This window comes from Tachyglossus aculeatus, chromosome 8, assembly GCF_015852505.1.
Source record: "Tachyglossus aculeatus isolate mTacAcu1 chromosome 8, mTacAcu1.pri, whole genome shotgun sequence".
Classification (NCBI taxonomy): Eukaryota; Metazoa; Chordata; class Mammalia; order Monotremata; family Tachyglossidae; genus Tachyglossus; species Tachyglossus aculeatus.
This window is the reverse complement of record NC_052073.1, coordinates 35,941,241-35,959,290: the sequence shown is the minus strand read 5'-3', so window position 1 is coordinate 35,959,290 and position 18,050 is coordinate 35,941,241. Positions and strand designations below refer to the sequence as shown.

Below are 18,050 nucleotides of genomic sequence, written 5' to 3'. Positions count from 1 at the left end.
GTCCGCTGTGGACAACAGTTAGTATGTTTGGTTTTGTTCTCTGTCTCCCCCTTCTAGACTGTGAGCCCACTGGTGGGTAGGGACCGTCTCTAGGTGTTGCCACTTGTGCTTCCCAAGCGCTTAGTACAGTGCTCTGCGCTCAGTAAGTACGACTGATTGATGGATTGATGACACGTGACGCAGGGGGCGCGGCCTGCGCGGGCCGGCGCGCACGTGTGCGTCCCCTCCGGTGGGCGGGGCCTCGGCGGGGACGCGCTGACGTCACCCGGGCGCGGGCCAATCAGGAGCCGGGGGCTCCCTGAGGCCCCGCCCCTTCCCGCTCGGCCTTCCTCCTTCCGGTCGTGGCCGTCGCTCAGGTAGGTGAGAGGGACTGGGGGGGGCCTCTTGGGGGGTCAGGGGTCAAAAGGTCAGAGGTCAAAAGGTCAGAGGTCGCGGCCTGCTTCTGGGGGGCCGCTGTTCCGTGGTCCAGGGGTCAGAGGTCAGGTCCAGGTGGCGTTTCCCCAACAACCCCTCTTCATTCATTCATTATGTTTCATTCAATATGTTTGTACATCTTTATTACTCTATTTATTGATTTATTTATTTTACTTGTACCTATCTATTCTATTTATTTTATTTTGTTAGTATGTTTAGTTTTGTTCTCCGTCTCCCCCCTTTTAGACTGTGAGCCCACTGTTGGGTAGGGACTGTCTCTATCGTCCCCCTCTCCATCCCCCCCATCTTACCTCCTTCCCTTCCCCACAGCACCTGGATATATGTGTATATGTTTGTACATATTTTTTACTCTATTTATTTTACTTGTACATATCTATTCTATTTATTTTACTTTGTTAGTATGTTTGGTTTTGTTCTCTGTCTCCCCCCTTTTAGACTGTGAGCCCACTGTTGGGTAGGGACAGTCTCTATACGTTGCCAATTTGGACTTCCCAAGCGCTTAGTCCAGTGCTCTGCACATAGTAAGCGCTCAATAAATACGATTGATGATGATGATGATGATATGTTGCCAATTTGGACTTCCCAAGCGCCTAGTCCAGTGCTCTGCACATAGTAAGCATTCAATAAATACGATTGATGATGATGATGTTGATTCATTCATTCAGTCGTATTTATTGAGCGCTTACTGTGTGCAGAGCGCTGTACTGAGCGCCTCCTCCCCCACCCCCCCCAACTTTCCCCGCCGAACCCTCGGCCACCCCGACACGCGAACACACACGCAGACACGTGGCGGAGGGATATTTCTTGAGCACTCAGTATTCATTCATCGTATTTATTGAGCGCTTACGGTGTGCAGAGCACTGGACTAAGCGCTTGGGAAGTCCAAGTTGGCAACATCTAGAGACGGTCCCTACCCAACAGTGGGCTCACAGTCTAGAAATGTGCACTGTACTAAGCGCTTGGGAGAGGACAAGAGAACTCCCCCTCTCCCCCTCCTCCATCCCCCCCCCACCGCCTTACCTCCTTCCCCACAGCACCTGTATAATAAAATAATAATAATGGCATTTATTAAGGCTTACTATGTGCAAAGCACTGTTCTAAGCGCTGGGGATGTTCCAAGGTGATCAGGTTGTCCCATGTGGGGCTCACAGTCTCAATCCCCATTTTACAGATGAGGGAACTGAGGCACAGAGAAGTTAAGTGACTTGCCCAAAGTCACACAGCTGACAATTGGCGGAGCTGGGGTATATGTATATATGTTTGTATGGATTTATTACTCTATTTTACTTGTACATATAATAATAATAATAATAATGGCATTTGTTAGGCGTTCACTATGTGCAAAGCACTGTTCTAAGCGCTGGGGGGGGATACAAGGTGATGAGGTTGTCCCATGTGGGACTCACAGTCTTAATCCCCATTTTCCCGGTGAGGTAACTGAGGCTCAGAGAAGTGAAGTGACTTGCCCAAGGTCACACAGCAGACATGTGGCGGAGCTGGGATTCGAACCCATGACTTCTGACTCCAAAGCCCGGGCTCTTTCCACTGAGCCGCGCTGCTTCCCCATATCTATTCTATTTATTTTATTTTGTTAATATGTTTGGTTCTGTTCTCTGTCTCCCCCTTCTAGACTGTGAGGTCACGGGTTCAAATCCCAGCTCCACCACCTGTCAGCTGGGTGACTTTGGGCAAGTCGCTTCACTTCTCTGGGCCTCAGTTCCCTCATCTGGAAAATGGGGATGCAGACTGTGAACCCCACGGGGTCAGCCTGGTTACCTTGTATCTCCCCCAGCGCTTAGAACCGCGCTCGGCACATAGTAAGCGTGTGTGACTTTGGGCAAGTCGCTTAATCAATCAATCCATCAATCGTAATTATTGAGCGCTTACTGTGTGCAGAGCACTGTACTAAGCGCTTGGGAAGTACAAATTGGCAACACATTGGCTTAACTTCTCTGTGCCTCAGTTCCCTCATCTGTCAAATGGGGATTGAGATTGTGAGCCCCCCCTGGGACAGCCAGATCACCTTGTAGCCTCCCCAGCGCTTAGAACAGTGTTTTGCACATAGTAAGCGCTTAACAAATGCCATCAGTATTAATTATTATTATTGCCATTATTATTATTATTATTATTGCCATCATTATTAATTATTATTGCCATCATTATTCATTATTATCATTGCCATCGTTATTAATTCTTATTCTTATTGTTACCATCATTATTATTCTCATTGTTATTAAGAACTTGGCTTTCTTCTTCCAGGCCCTGGGGGTCTCTGATGGACGAGAAGACCAAGAAAGGTGGGATTGTGTGTGTGTGTCTTTGTGCTTGTGTGTGTGGGGTGTGTATGTGTGTGTGTGGGTCTGTGAATCTGGGTGTGATTCTATATACCTATGTGTCTATATATGTGTGTTTGTCTATAGGTTTGCGTGTGTGTGTGTGTCTTTGTGCTTCTGTGTGTGGGGTGTGTGTGTATCTGTGTGTGATTCTATATACCTATGTGTCTATATATGTGTGTTTGTCTATATGTTTGCGTGTGTGTGTGTGTGTCTTTGTGCTTCTGTGTGTGGGGTGTGTGTGTGTGGGTCTGTGAATCTGTGTGTGATTCTATATACCTATGTGTCTATATATGTGTGTTTGTCTATATGTTTGCGTGTGTGTGTGTCTGTGCTTCTGTGTGTGGGGTGTGTGTGTGGGGGTGTGTGTGAATCTGTGTGTGATTCTATATACCTATGTGTCTATATATGTGTGTTTGTCTATATGTTTGCGTGTGTGTGTGTCTTTGTGCTTCTGTGTGTGGGGTGTGTGTGTGGGGGTGTGTGTGAATCTGTGTGTGATTCTATATACCTATGTGTCTATATATGTGTGTTTGTCTATATGTTTGCGTGTGTGTGTGTCTTTGTGCTTCTGTGTGTGGGGGGTGTGTGGGTGTGTGTGTGTGTGAATCTGTGTGTGATTCTATATACCTATGTGTCTATATATGTGTGTTTGTCTATAGGTTTGCGTGTGTGTGTGTGTCTTTGTGCTTCTGTGTGTGGGGTGTGTGTGTGTGAGTCTGTGAATCTGTGAGTCTGTGAATCTGTGAATCTGTGTGATTCTATATACCTATGTGTCTACATATGTGTGTTTGTCTATATGTGTGTGTATGTGTGTGTGTCTTTGTGCTTCTGTGTGTGGGGTGTGTGTGTGTGGGTCTGTGAATCTGTGTGTGATTCTATATACCTATGTGTCTATATATGTGCGTTTGTCTATATGTTTGTGTGTGTGTGTGTGTCTGCTTCTGTGTGTGGGGGGGGTGTGTGTGCGGGTCTGTGAATCTGTGTGTAATTCTATGTACCTATATGTCTATATATGTGCATTTGTCTATATGTTTGCGTGTGTGTGTGTGTCTGCTTCTGTGTGTGGGGTGTGTGTGTGTGTGCGGGTCTGTGAATCTGTGTGTGATTCTATGTACCTATGTGTCTATATATGTGCGTTTGTCTATATGTTTGCATGTGTGTGGGTCTATACGTGTTTGTGTATGTGTGTTTGCGAGCGTCTCTGTGTGTGGGAGGGAGAGAGGCTGGCCGTTTTTTTGTTTCTCCCCCAATGGCATTTATTGAGGACCCACTTTCTTATTTTTTCCCCCCACAATGGTACTTACTAATCGCTAACTATGTGCCCGGCACCGGGGGAGATAATAATAATAATAATAATGATAGAAGGGGGAGACAGACGACAAAACAAAGCATATGTATATGTATACATATACATATAATAATAATAATAATAATGGCATTTATTAAGTGCTTACTACTTGCATTTATTGAGTGCTTACTGTGTGCAGAGCACTGTACTAAGCGCTTGGGAAGTCCAAGTTGGCAACATCTAGAGACGGTCCCTACCCAACAGCGGGCTCACAGTCTAGAGGGGGAGATGGACATTCACAGAATTAAAGAAAGAAAAGATATTGATTCATTCAATCTGATGTAGTGAGCGCTTACTGAGTGCGGAGCACTGTACTGAGCGCTTGGGAGAGTCCAGTAGAGCAATAAACGGGCCCCTTTCGTGCCCACAAGAGCAGACAGTCCAGAGGGGGGGAGACGGAGGTGAAGAAGCAGAGTGGCTCCGTGGAAATCAATAATAATAATAATAATAACAATAATGGTATTTGTTAAGCGATTACTATGTGCAAAGCACTGTTCTAAGCACTGGGCACTGTTCTAATCGTATTTATTGAGCGCTTACTGTGTGCAGAGCACTGTACTGAGCGCTTGAGACGCTTGAGCCCAGGAATGGAGTCAGCGGTCCTGGGTTCAAATTCCGGCTCCGCCACTTGTCAGCTGGGTGACTTTGGGCGAGGCGCTTCACTTCTCCGGGCCTCAGTGGCCTCAGCTGGAAAATGGGGAGGAAGACTGGGAGCCCCCCGGGGGGGGCCAACCCGATCACCTTGTAACCTCCCCAGCGCTTAGAACGGTGCTCGGCACATAGTAAGCGCTTAATAAATGCCATTATTATTATTATTATTATTATTATTATTAGTAATAAAGGGGTGGGGGGGTGGGCCCCGAGGAGGCCGCCTCCCTGACGCCCTCCGCGCCCCCGCAGTGGAGGAGATGGCTCAGAGGCTGGCGCGGGCGGTGGCCGGCGGGGACGAGAAGGCGGCGGTCAGCTGTGCCACCTGGCTGGCCGGACAACGCGCCCCCTTGGCCGTGAAGCTGAAGACGGACGCCGACCCGAAGCCCGAGATAAGGTGGGGTCCCCCCCGTTCCCGCCCCCCCCAAATTCCCCCTCCGCACTCATTCCCGAAGCCGCCTGGCTCCGTGGAAAGAGCCCGGGCTTGGGGGTCAGAGGTCAATCAATCCATCAATCAATCAGATTCATTCATTCAGTCAATCAGATTTCCCTTCCCCACACCACCTGTATATATGTGTGTGTGTGTGTGTATATATATGTATATATATGTATACACACACACACATATGTATGCATATATATGTATACATGTATATATACACATATATGTGTGTGTGTATATATATGTATATGTATGTGTATATATATATGCATATACATATACACACATATATGTGTATGTATATATGTGTGTATATATGTATGTGTATATATATGCATGTGTATATACACACATATATGCGTGTATATATATGTATATATGTACAGATATACATGCATATATACATATATATATGTACATATACATATGCACACACACATGTGTGTGTGTGTGTGTGTGTGTGTGTATATATATAGGAAGGAGGCCTTCCCAGACTGAGCCCCTTCCTTCCTCTCCCCCTTGTCCCCCTCTCCATCCCCCCCCATCTCATCCCCTTCCCTTCCCCACAGCACCTGTATATATGTTTGTACATATTTATTACTCTATTTATTGATTTATTTATTTTACTTGTACATATCTATTCTATTTTATTTTGTAGCATGTTTGGTTTTGTCTCCCCCTTTTAGACTGCAAGCCCACTGTTGGGTAGGGACTGTCTCTAGATGTTGCCAATTTGTACTTCCCAGGCACTTAGTACAGTGCTCTGCACACAGTAAGAGCTCAGTAAATACAATTGATGATGATGACGATGATGATATGTTTGTACATATTTATTACTCTATTTATTTACTTATTTATTTTACTTGTCCATATCTATTCTATTTATTTTATTTTGTTAGTCTGTTTGGTTTTGTTCTCTGTCTCCCCCTTTTAGACTGTGAGCCCACTGTTGGGTAGGGACCGTCTCTCCATGTTGCCAACTTGGACTTCCCAAGCGCTTAGTCCAGTGCTCTGCACACAGTAAGCGCTCAATAAATGCGATTGATTGATTGATATTGAGCGCTTACTGTGTGCAGAGCACTGGACTAAAGCGCTTGGGAAGTCCAAGTCGGCAACATAGAGAGACGGTCCCTACCCGACAGTGGGCTCACAGTCTAGAATTCATTAATTCAGTCATATTTATTGAGCGCTTACAGCGTGCAGGGCACTGGACTAGGCGCTTGGGAAGTCCAAGTCGCCAGCAGATAGAGACGGGCCCTACCCGACAGCGGGCTCGCAGTCGAGAAGGGGGAGACGGACAGCAGAACCAAACATCTTAACAAAATACAATAGATAGAATAGTAAATATGTACAAGTAAAATACATATCTTTTTAAAAAATACATATTTAAAAATTTAAAATTTAAATTTAAAGACATTTAAAAACACATATCTTTCATACATATGTACAAGTAAAATAAATAAATAAATACATAAATAAATACAGCTCTGTAAAGGAAAGGGATACCTCGGTGTCGTCTATCTCATCACTCAGGCCCTGCCTCTAGCCCTGGATGCCCTCCCCTCCTCAAGTCCAACAGACCATGGTTTCTCTCCCGCCTTCAAGGTCAGAAAGAAAAAAGAAATCACACCTCCTCCAAGAAGCCTCCCCTGATTAAGTCCTCATTTCAATCAATCAATCAATCAATCGTATTTATTGAGCGCTTACTGCTTGCAGAGCACTGTACTAATCAATCAATCAATCGTATTGAGCGCTTACTGTGTGCAGAGCACTGTATTAATCAATCAATCGTATTTATTGAGCGCTTACTGTGCAGAGCACTGTACTAATCAATCAATCAATCGTATTTATTGAGCGCTTACTGTGTGCAGAGCACTGGACTAAACGCTTGGGAAGTCCAAGTTGGCGACATCGAGAGATGGTCCCTACCCGACAGCGGGCTTGCAGTCTAGAAGGGGGAGACGGAGAACAAAACAAAACATATTAACAGAATAAAATAAATAGAATAGATATGGACAAGTAAAAGAAATCAATAGAGTAATAAATATGTACAAACATATATACATATATACAGGTGCTGTGGGGAGGGGAAGGTGGTAAGGCGGGAGGGATGGAGAGGTAGAGGAGGGGGAGAGGAAGGAGGGGGCTCAGTCTGGAAGGTCGTGGGTTCGAATCCCAACCCCTCCACTTGTCAGCCGGGTGACCTTGGGGAAGTCGCTTCTCTGGGCCTCAAATAATAATAATAACGATGGCATTTGTTAAGCGCTTACTATGCGCAAAGCACCGTTCTAAGCACTGGGGAGGATACAAGGTGATCAGGTTGTCCCACGGGGGGCTCTCAGTCTTCATCCCCATTTTCCAGATGAGGGAACTGAGGCTCAGAAAAGCGAAGTGACCCGCCCAAGGTCGCACAGCAGACGTGGCGGAGCCGGGATTCGAACCCATGACCTCTGACTCCCAAGCTCGTGCTCTTTCCACTGAGCCATGCCGCTCAGTTCCCTCATCTGTCAAATTGGGATGATGACTGGGAACGCCATGGGGGACAACCTGATCACCTTGTCACCTCCCCAGCGCTTAGAACAGTGCTTTGCACATAGTAAGCGCTTAATAATAATATTAATAATAATAATGATGATGGTATTTACTAAGCGCTTACTATGTGCAAAGCACTGTTCTAAGCGCTGGGGAGGTGACAAGGTGATCGGGTTGTCCCCCGGGGGGCTCACAGTTTTCATCCCCATTTTACAGATGAGGGAACTGAGGCCCAGAGAAGTGAAGTGACCTGCCCAAAGTCACCCAGCTGACAGTTGGCAGAGCGGGATTTGAACCCATGACCTCTGACTCCAAAGCCCGGGCTCTTTCCAGGGAGCCACGCTGCTTAATGTGTACCGTCATTATTATTTATTCATGCATTCGATCCTATTTATTGAGCGCTTCCTGGGCGCAGAGCCCTGGCCTAAGCGCTCGGGAGCGTCCAGTACAACAATAAACAGACCCATTCCCTGCCCCCACCGCCTGGGTGGGGGGAGACGTTCATTCATTCATTCGTTCATTTGATCGTAAAGCGTGCGGAGCACTGGGCTAAGCGCTGGGGAGAGGACGAGGGAACAAGAAAAAGACACAGAGAAGCAGCGTGGCTCAGTGGAAAGAGCCCGGGCTCTGGAGTCAGAGGTCATGGGTTCGAATCCTGGCTTGGCCACGCATCAGCTGTGTGACTTTGGGCAGCTCACTTGCATTCATTCATTCAATCGTATTTATTGAGCGCTTACTGTGTGCAGAGCACTGTACTAAGCGCTTGGGAAGTCCAAGTTGGCAACATATAGAGACGGTCCCTACCCGACAGTGGGCTCACAGTCTAGAAGGGGGAGAAGTCACTTCTCTGAGCCTCAGTCACCTCATCTGTCAAATGGGGATGAAGACTGTGAGCCCCCCGTGGGCCAACCTGATCGCCTTGTAACCTCCCCAGCGCTTAGAACAGTGCTTGGCACATAGTAAGCGCTTCACAAAGATCATCGTTATTATTATTACTGAGAGAAGCAGCGTGGCTCAGTGGAAAGAGCCCGGGCTATGGAGTCAGCGGTCATGGGTTCGAATCCTGGCCCTGCCACTTATCAGCTGGGTGACTTTGGGCAAGTCACTTCTCTGTGCCTCGGCTCCCTCATCTGTACAATGGGGATGAAGACGGTGAGCCCCCCCCCGTGGGACAACCCGATCACCTTGGAACCTCCCCAGCGCTCAGTACAGTGCTTTGCACATAGTAGGCGCTTAATAAATGCCATCATTATTATTATTATTTATTATACATTCCCTGCCCGCAACAGACTGCCGGCCAACAGGACATTCAGGGGAATAAATGGCTCCGTCTCTGGGGGCCAGGGGTGGGTGTACTGGCCGCCCTGATCCAGCGGCGCCTGCCCCTCGGCCCTCCCTGGGGGCGTCCTCACCATGTCCCACAGGTTGTGGGTGACTGTGGAAGACCCCCAGATGCAAAACCTCTCCATCTGGCTGACCCTGCGCCCGGATATGACGCTAGCCTCCGTCAAGGACATGGTACACGCCGGGGCCCGGGGGGTGGGCCGGGGTACTTACTGAGGACCCACCGGGGGCGGGGCACTGTACTGAGCGCTGGGGAAGGGACTCGTTCCCCGCCCACGCTGACCCCCGAGTTCGAGAAGCAGCGGGGCTCGGCGGGAAGAGCCCGGGCTTTGGAGTCAGAGGTCACGGGTTCGAATCCAGCTGTCAGCCGGGTGACTTCGGGCGAGTCGCTTCACTTCTCTGGGCCTCAGTGACCTCACCGGGGAAATGGGGATGAAGACTGGGAGCCTTCCGTGACACAACCTCGTTCATTCATTCAGTCGTATTTATTGAGCGCTTACTGTGTGCAGAGCACTGTACTAAGCGCTGATCACCCTGCAACCTCCCCAGCGCTTACAGCAGTGCTTTGCACGTAGTAGGCGCTTAATAATAATAATAATAATGATGGTATTAAGCGTTTACTATGTGCAAAGCACTGTTCTAAGCGCTGGGGAGTTACAAGGTGATGAGGTTGTCCCACTGGGGGCTCACAGTCTTCATCCCCATTTTACAGATGAGGGACCTGAGGCCCAGAGAGTGCCATCATTATTATTGTTAGTAGTAGTAGTAGTAGTAGTTGTTCTGGGATTATTGAGCACCCCCGGGGTTTTGGGGCACTGTACTGAGCGTCGGGGAAAGGACGAGATGGAGAAATGACCCATTCCTCACCCACGAGGGCCTCCCACTCTAACATTGAGTCATCATCATCATCAATCGTATTTATTGAGCACTTACTGTGTGCAGAGCACTGTACTAAGCGCTTGGGAAGTCCAAGTTGGCAACATCTAGAGACGGTCCCTACCCAACAGTGGGCTCATTGTCCTGGGATCTATTAAGCACCCTTGGGGTGTGGGGCGCCGTACTGAGCGCCGGAGAAAGGACAAGGACGGGGAATAATAATAATAATGATGGCATTTATTAAGCGCTTACTATGTGCCAAGCACCGTTCTAAGTGCTGGGAGATCAGGTTGTCCCAGTCTTCCTCCCCATTTTCATCATCAATCCTATTTATTGAGCGCTTCCTATGTGCAGAGCACTGCACTAAGCGCCTGGGAAGTCCAAATTGGCAACACACAGAGACCGTCCCTCCCCAACAGTGGGCCCATTTCCCAGTTGAGGTCCCTGAGGCCCAGGGAAGCGAAGCGACTCGCCCCCCCGCCGCCCGGCTGCCAGTTGGCGGAGCCGGGATTCGGACCCGCGGCCCGGGCGCCGGGTGCGAGGTGCCCGCCTGTGTCCGGCAGGTGTTCGTGGAGTACGGGTTCCCGCCCAGCCTGCAGCAGTGGGTGATCGGGCGGCGGCTGCCGCGGGACGAGGACACGCTCCTGGCCCACGGGCTGAAGCGGGATGGGCAGGCCGCCTTCCTCTACTTGCGCTCCGCCCGCCGGGCCAACCTCAGCCAGAGGGACCTCCAGCGACAGCGACAGATCCGCGCCCTGCAGGGTCGGGCGCGGGCGCGGGCACGGGCGGGCACCCCGGGGACCCCCGGGACCGGGCGGGACGGGGGCACCGCGCTGACACCCCGTTATCCCGAGGATGCTATCTGGTAAGCGCTTACCGGGTTTCTCTGTGCCGTGGATGGATCCCGTTAGCCCGAGGATTCATTCATTCATTCAGTCATTCATTCAATCGTATTTATTGAGCACTTACTGCGTGCGGAGCACTGGACTAAGCGCGAGGGTGGTCTCTGGTAAGCGCTTACCGTGTTTCTCGGCGCTGGGGATGGATCCCGTTAGCCCGAGGATTCATTCATTCGTTCATTCAATCGTATTTATTGAGCGCTTACTGCGTGCAGAGCACTGGACTAAGCGCGAGGATGGTATCTGGTAAGCGCTTACCGTGTTTCTCGGCGCCGGGGATGGATCCAGTTAGCTCGAGGATTCATTCATTCATTCAGTCATTCATTCAATCGTATTTATTGAGCGCTTACTGCGTGCAGAGCACTGGACTAAGCGCGAGGGTGGTATCTGGTAAGCGCTTACCATGTTTCTCAGCGCCGGGGATGGATCACGTTATCCTGAGGATTCATTCATTTAGCACCGGGGATGGATCCCGTTATCCCGAGGATTCATTCATTTATTCAATCGTATTTGTTGAGCACTTACTGCGTGCAGAGCACTGGACTAAGCGCGAGGATGGTATCTGGTAAGCGCTTACCGTGTTTCTCGGCGCCGGGGATGGATCCCGCTATCCCGAGGATTCATTCATTCGTTCATTCAGTCGTATTTATTGAGCACTTACTGTGTGGAGAGCAGTGGACTAAGCGCGAGGGTGGTATCTGGTAAGCGCTTACCATGTTTCTCGGCGCCGGGGATGGATCCCGTTAGCCCGAGGATTCATTCATTCATTCATTCAATCGTCTTTATTGAGCGCTTACTTCGTGCGGAGCACTGGACTAAGCGCGAGGATGGTATCTGGTAAACGCTTACCGTGTTTCTGGGCGCTGGGGATGGATCCTGTTACCCCGAGGATTCATTCATTCATTCATTCAATCGTATTTATTGAGCGCTTACTGTGTGCAGAGCACTGGACTAAGCGCGAGGATGGTATCTGGTAAGTGCTTACCGTGTTTCTCGGCGCCGGGGATGGATCCCTCTCCCCCTCGTCCCCCTCTCCATCCCCCCATCTTACCCCCTTCCCTTCCCCACAGCACCTGTATATATCTATATATGTTTGTACATATTTATTACTCTATTTATTTATCTTGTACCTATCTATTCTATTTACTTTATTTTGTTAGTATGTTTGGTTTTGTTCTCCGCCTCCTCCTTCTAGACTGTGAGCCCACTGTTGGGTAGGGACCGTCTCTAGATGTTGCCAACTTGTCCTTCCTAAGCGCTTAGTCCAGTGCTCTGCACACAGTAAGCGCTCAATAAATACGATTGATTGACTGATTGATTGTGAGCCCACTGTTGGGTAGGGACCGTCTCTAGATGTTGCCAACTTGTCCTTCCCAAGCGCTTCGTCCAGTGCTGTGCACACAGTAGGCGCTCAGTAAATACGATTGATTGATTGATGATTGATGGAGGCTCAGAGAAGGGAAATGACTTCTCCAAGGTCATGCAGAGGATGAGGAGCAGAGCTAGGATTAGAACCCCGGACCTTTTGACCCCCAGGCCCGGGATCCCCCCGTTAGGCTGGGGCTGGTGGGGGTGTGGGTTCGGGTCCTGACCTCTGACCTCTGCCCTCAGACCTGGGATTCGGCGACATCACCCTCCAGTCCCGGGGTCGGGGGGAGACGGCCGGCCCGGGCAGCCCCCCGCCCGGCCCCGCCGCTGGAAACCCCCAGGTGGATGCGGACCCCGGACCCCCCGTGGTAAGACCCGCCCCATCCTCCCTCCCTCCCTCCCCCCAATCCGGCGCTTCCCCTGTCCCCGCGCCCCCTCGGTCCAACTTGGCATTTCCTGGCTCCGCCACTTTCATTCATTCATTCATTCATTCACTCATTCAGTCGTATTTATTGAGCGCTTACTGCGTGCAGAGCACTGGACTAAGCGCTTGGGAAGTCCAGGTTGTCAGCTGGGTGGCTTTGGGCAAGTCACCTCACTTCTCTGGGCCTCAGTTCCCTCATCTGGAAAATGGGGATGAAGACTGGGAGCCCCCCGGGGGGCAACCTCATCACCTTGTATCCCCCCAGCGCTTAGAACAGTGCTTTGCACATAGTAAGCACTTAATAAATGCCATTATTATTATTATTATTATTATTTCCCCTGCCCCCGGGCCTTTCTTTGTCCAATCCGGCACTTCCCCTGTCCCCGCGCCCCCTCGGTCCAACTTGGCATTTCCCGGCTCCGCCACTTTCTTTCATTCTTTCATTCATTCATTCATTCATTCAGTCGTATTTATTGAGCGCTCACTGCGTGCAGAGCACTGGACTAAGCGCTTGGGAAGTCCAAGTTGTCAGCTGGGTGGCTTTGGGCAAGTCACCTCACTTCTCTGGGCCTCAGTTCCCTCACCTGGAAAATGGGGATGAAGACTGGGAGCCCCCCAGGGGGCAACCTCATCACCTTGTATAATAATAATAATAATAATAATGTTGGTACTTGTTAAGCGCTTACTATGTGCAAAGCACTGTTCCAAGCGCTGGGGGGAACACAAGGAGATGAGGTTGTCCCAGGTGGGGCTCACAGTCTTAATCCCCATTTTACAGATGATGGAACTGAGGCACAGAGAAGTGAAGTGACTTGCGCAAGGTCACACAGCAGACATGTGGGGGAGGCAGGACTCGAACCCATGACCTCTGACTCCCAAGCCCGCACTCCCCCCCAGTGCTTAACAAATGCCATCATTATTATTATTATTATTATTATTATTGTTATTATTATTCCCCTGCCCCCAGGCCTTTCTTTGTCCAATCCGGCGCTTCCCCTGTCCCCGCGCCTACCTCGGTCCAACTTGGCATTTCTCGGCTCCACCACTTTCATTCATTCATTCAATCGTATTTATTGAGCGTTTACTGTGTGCAGAGCACTGGACTAAGCGCTTGGGAAGGACAAGTTGTCAGCTGTGTGACTTTGGGCAAATCACTTCACTTCTCTGGGCCTCAGTTCCCTCATATGTCAAATGGGGATGAAGACTGGGAGCCCTCTGTGGGCAACCTGATCACCTTGTATCCCCCCCAGTGCTTAGAACAGTGCTTTGCGTATAGTAAGCACTTAATAAATGCCATTATTATTATTATTATTGTTATTATTATTATTATTATTTCTCCTGCCCCCAGGCCTTTCTTTGTCCAACCCGGGGCTTCCCCTGCCTCCACGCCTCCCTTATTCCAACCCGGCAGTTCCCCTGTTGTCCTTGGGCCTCCCAATAATAATAATAACAATAATAATAGCATTTATTAAGCACTTACTGTGTGCAAAGCACTGTTCTAAGCGCTGGGGAGGTTACAAGGTGATCAGGTTGTCCCACCGGGGGGCTCACAGTCTTCATCCCCATTTTACAGATGAGGGAACTGAGGCCCAGAGAAGTGAAGTGGCTTGCCCAAAGCCACACAGCTGGCAATCGGCAGAGCCGGGATTTGAACCCATGACCTCTGACTCCAAAGCCCGGGCTCTTTCCACTGAGCCACGCTGCTCCCTCATCCCAACCCGGCAATTCCCCCGTCTCCGGGCCTCTCTTCAGCCCAACCCGGCAATCCCCCCGTCTCCGGGCCTCTCTCATACTAATAATAATGATGGCATTGATTAAGCGCTTACTATGTGCAAAGCACCGTTCTAAGCGCCGGGGAAGTTCCAAGGTGATGAGGTTGTCCCCCGGGGGGCTCCCAGTCTTCATCCCCATTTACCAGATGAGGGAACTGAGGCCCAGAGAAGTGACGTGGCTTGCCCAAAGTCACCCAGCTGGGAGTCGGCGGAGCCGGGATTTGAACCCATGACCTCCCCCTTCTCGACTGTGCGTCTGTGTTGCCAGCTTGGGCTTCCCAAGCGCTTAGCCCAGTGCTCCGCACACAGGAAGCGCTCAATAAATACGATTGATTGATTGATTGATTGATGGATGACCTCTGACTCCAAAGCCCGGGCTCTTTCCACTGAGCCCCGCTGCTCCCTCAGCCCAACCCGGCAATTCCCCCGCCTCCGGGTCCCAACCTGGGCCTTCCCCTGGCTCCGTGCCTCCCTCGTTCCGATGGGGCGCTTAGTCTATCACTCCCCCGCCCCCCGGGCAGGTGGGGTGGGAGTGCCCCGGCTGCACCTTCGTCAACAAGCCGACGCGCCCCGGGTGCGAGATCTGCTGCGGGGCCCGGCCCGAGGGCTACCGGGTGCCCGCCACCCACCGCCCCGACAGCGACGAGCGCGCCCGCATCCGCACCGAGGAGGACGCCCTCCGCCGCTACCACCAGGTGCCGACCGGGGAAACTGAGGAACCGGCTTCGCCGGGGGGGGGCCGGGGGGGAGGAGGCCTTCAGGCGCTACCACCGGGGCGGGGGCCGCCTGGGGAAACTGAGGAAAACCGGGACCCCCAGGAGCGGGAGCGGCAGGAGGAGGAAGAGGCCCGAGCGGCCGCGTGGGCGGGGAAACTGAGGAACGGGGGGGGGGCGGAGGAGGAAGAGGAGGAGGCCAGTTGGTGGGCACCTGTATATATGTATATATGTTTGTACAGATTTATTACTCTATTTATTGATTTATTTATTTTACTTATACATATCTATTCTATTTTATTTTGTTAGTCTGTTTGGTTTTGTCCTCCGTCTCCCCCCTTTTAGACCGTGAGCCCACTGTCGGGTAGGGACCGTCTCTCTATGTTGCCAACTTGGACTTCCCAAGCGCTTAGTCCAGTGCTCTGCACACAGTAAGCGCTCAATAAATACGATTGATTGATTGATTAGGTGGGGGGGGGACTGAGGAACGGGGGGGGAGGAGCAGGGAGAATCCCCCCCCCCCCCGCTCCACCTCCGTCCCCTCCCCACAGCCCCTGTATATATGTTTGTACAGATTTATCACTCTATTTTATTGGTGCTATTCTGTTTATTTTGTGAATGACGGGCTTCTAAGCTTTAATTCTGTTTGTCCTGACGACTTGACACCCGTCCACGTGTTTGGTTTTGTCCTCCGTCTTCTAGACTGTGAGGCCGTTGTCGGGTAGGGACCGTCTCTCTCTGTTGCCAACTTGGACTTCCCAAGCGCTCAGTACAGTGCTCTGCACGCAGGGAGTGCTCAATAAATACGATTGAATGAATGAATGGATGAATGAATGAGTGACCGATGGTACTTGTGAGTGAATGAATGAATGAATGGACCGATGGTACTTGTGAATGAATGAATGGACCGATGGTACTTGTGAATGAATGAATGGACCGACGGTACTTGTGAGTGAGTGAGTGAATGAATGAATGACTGATGGTACTTGTGAATGAATGAATGACCGACGGTACTTGTGAATGAATGACTGGACTGATGGTACTAGTGAATGAATGAATGACCGACGGTACTTGTGAATGAATGAATGACCAACGGTACTTATGAATGAATGAATGACCAACGGTACTTGTGAATGAATGAATGGCCGATGGTACTTGTGAATGAATGGACCGACGGTACTTGTGAGTGAATGAATGAATGACCAATGGTACTTGTGAATGAATGAATAAATGAATGACCGATGGGACTTGTGAATGAATGAATGGACCGACGGTGCTAGTGAATGAGTGAATGACCGACGGTACTTGTGAATGAATGAATGAATAAATAAATGGACCGACGGTACTAGTGAACGAATGAATGAATGGATGGACTGTACTTGTGAATGAATGAATGAATGAATGACAGTACTTGTGAATGAATGAATGGACCGACGGTACTTGTGAGTGAGTGAATGAATGAATGACTGACGGTACTTGTGAATGAATGAATGGCCGACAGTACTTGTGAATGAATGACTGGACTGATGGTAATAGTGAATGAATGAATGACCAACGGTACTTATGAATGAATGAATGACCGACGGTACTTGTGAATGAATGAACGGACCGATGGTACTTGTGAATGAATGAATGAATGAATGGACCGACGGTACTTGTGAGTGAATGAATGAATGACCAACGGTCCTTGTGAATGAATGAATAAATGAATGACCGATGGTACTTGTGAATGAATGAATAGACCGATGGTACTAGTGAATCAATGAATGACTGACGGTACTTGTGAATGAATGAATGACCGACGGTACTTGTGAATGAATGAATAAATGGACCGATGGTACTAGTGAATGAATGAATGAATGGACGGATGGTACTTGTGAATGAATGAGCAACGGTACCTGTGAAGCACTCACTCTGTGGCCCAGAACCGTGGCGGAGGGAAGGAAGCGCTCAGGCAGTAGCCCGGACCTCCAGGGTCCCTCTTTTGGCCTCAGAGGAAGGGGAAGGAAGCGGAGGGTAAGCGGGCCGGACCCCGACGGTCACCCCCGCCCCTTTTTGGCCGCAGAGGAGACAGCGGCAGCAGGAGGGGAACTACCAGGAGCTGGTGGAGGTGGACGCCCAGAACCTGGTGCCCACCGACGGGCCCGTGGACTGCCCCATCTGCTTCACCACCCTGGAGCCCGGCCAGGGGGTCGTGCTCCGCGAGTGCCTCCACGCCTTCTGCAGGTAGGACCCCCGGCCCCCCGGTGCCCCCCTTCCGCTTCGCCCGAGCGCTCAGTACGGTGCTCCAGAAGCCGGCCGTGGGCGGGCCTCAGTTCCCTCACCTGGAAAATGGGGATGAGTAATAATAATAATTATTATTCATTCATTCAATCGTATTTATGGAGCGCTTACTGTGTGCAGAGCACTGGACTAAGCGCTTGGGAAGTCCAAGTTGGCAACACATAGAGAGACGGTCCCTACCCAGCAGCGGGCTCACAGTCTAGAAGCGCTTACTATGTGCAAAGCACTGTTCTAAGCGCTGGGGAGGTTACAAGATGATCAGGCTGTCCCTCGGGGGGCTCCCAGTCTTCATCCCCATTTGACAGATGAGGTAACTGAGGCACAGAGAAGTGAAGTGACTTGCCCAAAGTCACACAGCTGACAAGCGGTGCAGCCGGGATTTGAACCCATGACCTCTGACTCCAAAGCCCGGGCTCTTTCCACTGAACCACGCTGCTTCTGAAGACCGTGTGCCCACGGGGGACAACCTTTTGACCTTGTATCCCCCCAGCGCTTAGAACAGTGCTCGGCATGTAGTAAGCGCTTAACAAATGCCATTATCATCGATATTATTAGAGAAGCAGCGTGGTTCACTGGAAAGCGCCCGGGCTTTGGAGTCAGAGGTCATGGGTTCCAATCCTGGCTCTGCCA

General features: G+C 50.4%; 1 protein-coding gene across 2 annotated transcripts in view; it reads left to right on the top strand.

Moving 5' to 3' along the window:
* Positions 1-341: 341 nt before the first annotated feature.
* The window catches only part of RBCK1 (RANBP2-type and C3HC4-type zinc finger containing 1), a 32,416-nt gene continuing 14,707 nt past the window's right edge, over positions 342-18,050 (top strand). Inside the window, exons 1-8 of one of the 2 annotated variants that reach the window (XM_038750217.1) lie at positions 342-356; positions 2,695-2,732; positions 5,020-5,164; positions 9,166-9,259; positions 10,525-10,723; positions 12,472-12,596; positions 14,946-15,119; positions 17,203-17,363. In XM_038750217.1, coding sequence (XP_038606145.1) covers positions 2,711-2,732; positions 5,020-5,164; positions 9,166-9,259; positions 10,525-10,723; positions 12,472-12,596; positions 14,946-15,119; positions 17,203-17,363 — 920 coding nt within the window. In that variant the 5' untranslated portion in view covers positions 342-356; positions 2,695-2,710. Of the gene's footprint in view, positions 357-437; positions 479-2,694; positions 2,733-5,019; positions 5,165-9,165; positions 9,260-10,524; positions 10,724-12,471; positions 12,597-14,945; positions 15,120-17,202; positions 17,364-18,050 lie in introns of those variants that run through there. The other variant, XM_038750218.1, reaches the window with a different exon arrangement.